Genomic DNA, 7,485 nt, shown 5'->3' on the forward strand with positions numbered 1-7,485 from the left:
ATCCTTCTATTTATAGACAACAAATGATACTGTGAACAAATATTTATTGTGCCTTATCAGAAATGTTACAACTATTTGAGAAAGTTGCAATCCTTTGGAAATGTCACAACCTTTCATAAAAGTCATAACTCTTCATAAAAGTCGCAACTCTTCATTAAAATCGCAACTCTTCATTAAAGTCGCAACTTTTCATAAAAGTCACAACTTTTCATAAAAGTCAGAACTTTTCATAAAAGTAACAACTCTTCATTAAAGTCGCAACTTTTTTTTAAAGTCGCAACTTTTCATTAAAGTTACAACTTTTCAGAAAAGGAAAGGGCTAATTTTATAAATAAATAAATTAAAAGGAAACTCTTGTTTGTGATGGCGCCACATAGACGTGTCTAAGGTTTTCTTTTATATATTTGATATATGATATATGATGATTATCAACATGATTAGCCATTAAGAATACATACAAAAGTTTTTTCCAAAATCTAAATAAAAAAAATATATAATAAAAATATTTTATCATATATTAAAATATTTAACTTGAACAAGTCATAATTCAAGTCATCGACCATTAATTTATTATAGTCAATCTTATTAATTGATGGTCATTCCAAGTCAGTCAACGTGTAAGACGACTACGGTCCATTCTGCATGTCAATTTCTTAAAATTAAGGGTCATTTTATATAATTAAAAATAACATTTTTAACCCCCCAAAATTAAGAAAAATGGCTTTTCACTGTTGGTTCATCCGCAGAGAGGGTGAGAGATATTTTCAGGTAACCAAAATTCTCGATAATCAAAACACGAAATCTCCAATTCCCAAAATTACAGAAAAACAGTTATCATTGTTTTCTCCATTTTTTTCTCTTCCAGTCACCATTCTTCATCAATCATTTCTCCCCTAAATTCCCATTTCTTCAACTTTCTCACAAATCCGTCAACCCCTTTTCTCTCCTTTTTTTTTTTCTTCCCTAACAAAAAAATTAACAACCCAGAAAAAATCAACAAAACAAAATAATCTGAATTTTCCGTTTAGAAAACCATTTTTCCGGTGATGTTTCGGGGTAGTTGCTAACGTGCGCCGTTACGGGACTTTTTTTAAAATTATCTGAGCCGTCCACGTGGAGGTTCTGGATTGTTCGAGACCGTTTAGGATGGAGACGGAAACAATGGGGAAGATGAATTGGGGTACGTGGGAAGAGCTAATACTTGGTAGCGCTGTTCGCCGGCATGGGACCAGAGATTGGAACGTCGTCGCATCGGAGCTCCGTGCCCGGACTTTATATCCTCACTGTTTTACCCCTGAGGTATATACTTATTTACAATTACGTGCCACTGTTTTATTTTTTTTATGATAGAGACAACACTACTTTTTGTTTTATTTTTTGGTCTGTTCGCAATCTCCGTATTTTTCTTCCGTTATAAAAGAATTACTATTATTGTTCTTTGTCGGATAGTTATTTATTTACTATTTGTTTATTCATTTATGCTTCTGCTTCGATTTCCTTATCAAACTGATTTTGTGGGGGCCATCTCACAAGATAAATAACTAAATAATCGAGTTAAAATTAAACAAATAAATTAAAATAACTTTATTTTAAAGCTGTGATTTTTTTTGAGACCGATGAAAAAAAAAAGAATATTGTATTAATTGGACGGATGGAGTATTAAACAAAGACCCTTTCTTTTTGTTTTTGGATAAATAGTGAATTATTTGGTTGTCACTGTCTGTCCCTGGTACTAAAATTGAGTAGATAGAATTACAAATAGTTGAGTGTTGAGGTGGAGCGGTGGCCAGTTAATTGTGTGGCAGGAGGAGCTTGGTTGGTAGCTGTCAAAGTGGACCAGAATCTGAAGCTTTTGGTGTATTGGGGCCAGCCAAAACTTTTGTCCTTATTGATGAAAGAACATGTGGATGCCATGTAGAGTGGTGAACCAATGAAAAATGGGATCTTTTTTGTAGTGGTTTAATGCATTTTATATGTCTGGTTCCTTTATGTTTTTGCCTTTGATTATGTGGTGATCTTGTGGTGGATGAATATTTGATAAGACAACTCTTGATGATAAAGTATATCTGTACTATGTTTTCTGAATAAAGTTGTTAGCTTTATAGCTGTCTTGATCGGACCCTCTACGAATGTTGTTGTACTTGAGTCTAATATGAGCTTTATTTTTAAAGATTCCTAGTAACTTAGCATTATAGAAACTTGATATTGATATATAAGGTCTTGACTAGTATTGGTTGTTAGGCTTTTCTTCTCCCCTAGTATGCGAAATTATTGCCTTTCTTTTTCCCTTTACACTTGATCAGTTGATATTAGAGTAGAATTGTTCTGCAAGAGATGTGATTGATTGAGACATGAAAGGCTCTTTGACCGTCTTGACAAAATTCTTTGTGGAGTAATGGAGTTGTAAAATCAAAATATTAATACGAGAAAAGCTGATCACAAATCTCTGATCGTTGCTTGTAATGCTTTATCACTTTCTAATGATAGAGATGGACAAATAATGACTGCAAGATTTCTCTGATGCGAAGGAGTAGATTGTAGCATTTACTTAGAATATTTGATATTGAGGACCATAGACATCATAAGATCATTGGTTCTCAGTCATAATTTTTTCACATGTTGTTGGTTTTTGGATGCAACTTGTTGTAAAATGAGATATGTTGTGTCTTGGCACTTTTGAGTAGTGTGAATAGCAAGAGTTTAGGATAATAAATATCTTGCTAACTATGTAAATGCACTAACCAGAGATAAGGGAACCATGAGGTATACTAAATTAATTCAGGATTGTAGTGCTCTGCTGACTTATGACTAGCCAATGCATTTTGTGTAGCAGATTAACTTCAATGCTTTTTCTTGACTACGTGTTTTCTATGCTTGAGTTTGCCTACCTTTAACCATACTCTACGATATGCTAATTTGACTCATAGACAAATGACTTCAATTGCAGGCCTGCAAAGCCAGGTATGAGGAGTTACGTAAGCGCTACTCTGGATGCACGTGAGTCAAGTTCTTCGATATCATGACCTTATTTGTTTATTAATGAGTAGTTAGTTACCATGGAAGTTATGGCTTCTGACATATGACACATGTATGATTTTTATATACATCTAGTGTATGGAGTACACAGTTCACTGCGCTATTTTATCTTGCCTTCAACTTTGGAATGAATTCATGGTTTCCATTAGTTACTGTGAATTGAGCATAATAGGATGTCATCCTTGCCCTAACCAGTGTCTTACTTATATAACCTTCTTTTGGCCAGTGCTTTGTTTGAAGAGTTGCGGAAGCGACGAGTGGAAGAATTGAAGAGGGAATTGGTGAGATCTGAGAGCTCCATTGGGTTAGTAAATATGTTTCTTCCTGTTTTAAGTTGATAAGCAAACACTAGCTAATAAATCATGTCATTAATGAATCTGATGTTTTGCCACTTTTTCATGCATCTGAATGGTATAAAAATCCTGTCTCATTACATTACTACTGCCTCAAGTCTCTGGTTCCCTTGGTTACCTGTTTCCTTAGATTAACTCTGTGATTCCATTGACAGGTCTCTTGAGTCAAAGATTGAAAGGCTACAGGCTGAGAGAGAGCGATCTGATCAGATAGACCACGGTTTGAGTCACACTGAATCTCCTGCTCCTCTGACAAAATCAGAAGATATTGAGTCTTCTGTGAAAGAAGAAGCAAAGGATGGGTTGTCTGCTGGCAGCTTCACGCTTGATATTAGAACAGACGGGACCCCTGAGTCTCAGGTTCCCACCATACCCTCAGCTACAGAGACAGTCGTGAAACTAGAACTTTCAGAGTCTTGGGGACGGGACAAAGCTCCAAGTACAAGCCAGGTTCCAGAGTCTGCCAATGGAAATGGTGGGGCTGTGAGGAAGAGAAGAGGTAAGAGGAGAAGAAAAGACACGGTTTGGGATGCCAAAGAAGGGAGCATTGAGGACAGTGACAATGTATGTTCAACGAGTCTCGCCTCCACTTCTCACTGTAAAGAAGTACTAACCAGTTGTGATCAGAGTATTAGGCGTTCTGCTGCAAGTGATCATATAGTAGGTATATCTAGGTTTAGGAACGATGACTTGATGAAGATTTTCAATTCTATTACACAGCATGAAGCTGCTATGGTCTTCAGGCATCGTCTTGATAGTCAGAAGAGAGCAAGATACAAGAAAATGATAAGGCGTCATATGGATATCGAAACAGCAAGATCAAGACTAGCCAACTGGTCCATCAAAACACCAGGTGAACTCTTCAGAGATTTCCTTTTACTAGCCAACAATGCCATGGTATTTTACTCGAAGAGAACGAGAGAATACAAAGCAGCAATGGTCCTAAGAGACATTGTCACTAGAGCCTATCGGGAACATTACAAAGGCTCTTACCACAAAGCTACATCATCACACCTTCCATTGCCAATAATTGGTAATCCACCTGGGAAGCCACGAAGTGTTCGCCCTCGTCCTTCTAAAGACAAACTTCAAGCCAAGTATGGCAACAACATCATTGCTGGAACACTAGGAAGACAGAATCATAGACCTGGTGATGCTGCTGACTCTAAGGTACCATTGCAAACTCCCTTATCAGCTAAGAAGGGCTTCAAGAGGCCCGGAAAAATCAAGTGTGGATCGACTACCGAGACTGTCAATCCACAAACTAAAGTACAAGCTAAGGAATCCTCACAACATAATATTAAGGTTAAAAAGGAGCATCGAGTTAAGGCTGTAACCAAAGAGAGGAAGAGGGCTCGGCAAAAGTGATTTGCTGATTCCATGATCCTTGGTGTTCACTTACTTTTTGGTATAGAAATTTTCTGTGTATCATATTTCAATTTTGTGTTGCCATTTTGCTCTAGGCTTCATCTTGATACAGGAGAAATGCAGGTGTAATATAATACTAATCAAGTTGTCGATAATTAACTCCAAAATTATAGAATTGTTCCTGAACCATCTCTTCATCAGGCCCAACTATATTATGGATAAAAAGGTCTTGTAAAATAAGAAGCCCAATGGTTGGACCCAATAATTGTGTTGTTATGGTTGTGCCTTATGTGACAGACTCGACTCAAAAGACATTGAGACGAGGATTGATCCTGTGTCATTCATGTGGATAACCACCCTCCAAGTTAACTAAGCCATCCCGAAGGACATTCTTTTGCAGTTTTGTCCATATTATATGTTGCTCTTTAATTTATGCTCCTCGTTACAAATAATTTTTTCACGGGCATACGTTTATATTTTCGTATCATAATGATCAACAAATTATGTCTGAATGCAACTTCAATTTCTAAGAACTTATGTCCTATTATGCATAAGTTCAATTGCAAAATGAGAAAAATAAAAAATCAGATCACTATCACCACATGATATTATTTCTTCCTCTAATTTAACCATATATTGTAGGTAGCCTAATCAATAAACAAGTCAAGATCAACTTACACATAGTTAATTAACTAATTGTTGATCAATAAAATAGATAAATAAAGAATTAAGCCAATAGGCAATGGACAAAACTCCTTATGCATAATGATTAACTGATTGGTGACAGAGAATAAGGAATAAGTTACTAATATTTTAAAAAAGGTTCCATTGGTTAACTAGTTCCACTTCTACATGTCAAGATCAACTTATAGTTTAGATCTTAAGATTATTTTTTAATGCAACATTGTGTCTCAAAAAGGGTTTGCACATATTTGGTAAAAACACTTACCTTCCCCAAATGCTTACATTTTTTTTTTAAACACTTACCTACCCCAAATGCTTACATTTTTTTAAATAAAAAATGCTTACATTAAATTAATAGACATGTAACATGTGTTTGCATGTAATTTTCTTTATCATGTATATAGTTTTGACTTATCAAATCACTTGACTATACCAAGCTCATGTTGTTTGATATAAATAATAAAAAAATATTTATATTCAATCGATGAAAATGGGATTTGAGAGGAGCTGAAAGTGTTTATATTAGATTATATTAATTTATCATCATTATTATTTAGGGATAAGGGTTTGAAAAATACCCCAACTTTGGTCGGATTTGCTGTTGCGATGCTAAACTTTCATGAGGATCTATTACCTCCCTAGACTATTTAAGACCGTATTTTAAATATATATATTTACCCACGTGGACATAAAAAATAATGCAAAATTATAAATAGTAATGTGTCCACGTGGGCACATATATACTTTTAAAATACACTATTAAATAGTTCATGGGTAAAAAATACGGTACTAAATAGTCTAGAGAGGTAATATGTCCTTATGAAAGTTTAGTATCACAACAACAAATCTGACAAAAGTTGAGATATTTTTCAGACCCTTATTCCTATTATTTATTATAGTGAAAATATGTGTTAGTAAATTGTGGTTTAGTATTAAGAGTATATATAAAAACCGGTCATCGGAAGCAAAGATCTTTCACCGAGTAAATTTTTTATATATTAATATAAATTTGGAGTAGTTTTTGTTGAAACCAAGTTAAGATAAAATAGGGATCATTTGAACAATGTAGAAAACAGCCACCTAAACAATTTGTTTTTCCATATGAATAATATTACTAATATAATTATTCTTCATAGGGTTAGTACTCTAATCTTTATCTAATCCTAGGAGAACACACTTTGCCTCTTCTTTTTTTCCACTCCCCTTGACCATAATTACTTCCCTTTCTTTATTTTGACTGTATCACATGGTTTAACATAAAATAGTCAATTTACACTAAAAAAAAAATCCAATTTAATCATCTTGTATTCAATATTTACTGATTTAATTAATTCGAATTTAAATTGAATAGGTTATTTTTTGTGATTCGAATTGGAACATCTTTGCAATTTATAACTATTTATTCTTTTACATGCGACTTCACTTAGGTGATCCAACAATTTCTTAGTGCTAATTGTTATAGGGGTGTCAACTACTTCATGAAATCATCAATTCACATTAATAAATAAATAAATAATTAGAGAAATAAACCTGCCACACGATACCATAGATAATTAATAATATTAGTAATAAAAAGCTTCCCTTAATTATATGGTACTTAGTTTAAATTATAAAGGAAAAAATATGTCAGAGATCAATCTAACTTTAGGTCTTCATTTATTTTTTTTAATGTAAGATATGGGACTTAAAGTCTGTTGCTACATAGGTGGAGAGATTATATATTAATTTATTGAGAAAAAAAATACTTGGATTTAAATATTGGGTGTATTTATTGGAGATGAATTGATTTTATTTTATTGACGACAAGGAGTTAATTCTCTCACTTTTTCCCATAATTTTTTTTTAAAAAAAACATTAAAAAAATTGAGGCACATATAACGGAAATATTATTAAACAAGCAAAAAATAATAATATAAAAGTACCCTCCAAACCTAGGATTTTGTTAGCTGTAAAAACAGGATGTTCTTTACTTGATCGACACTAAGGTGCGATTTCTACGTCGATTTTAATAAATAACTAAATAATATAAACTTTGTTTGCTGTA

General features: G+C 33.7%; 1 protein-coding gene across 1 annotated transcript; it reads left to right on the forward strand.

Moving 5' to 3' along the window:
- The first annotated feature begins 725 nt into the window (after positions 1–725).
- On the forward strand, positions 726–5,014 carry LOC125848902 (uncharacterized). The gene is made up of 4 exons (XM_049528866.1): positions 726–1,299; positions 2,948–2,997; positions 3,263–3,340; positions 3,545–5,014. The coding sequence occupies exons 1-4, from the start codon at positions 1,147–1,149 to the stop codon at positions 4,755–4,757; spliced, it is 1,494 nt and encodes a 497-aa protein (XP_049384823.1). The 5' UTR covers positions 726–1,146; the 3' UTR covers positions 4,758–5,014.
- The last annotated feature ends 2,471 nt before the right edge of the window (positions 5,015–7,485 follow it).

This window comes from Solanum stenotomum, chromosome 12 (assembly GCF_019186545.1).
Source record: "Solanum stenotomum isolate F172 chromosome 12, ASM1918654v1, whole genome shotgun sequence".
NCBI classification, from domain to species: domain Eukaryota; kingdom Viridiplantae; phylum Streptophyta; class Magnoliopsida; order Solanales; family Solanaceae; genus Solanum; species Solanum stenotomum.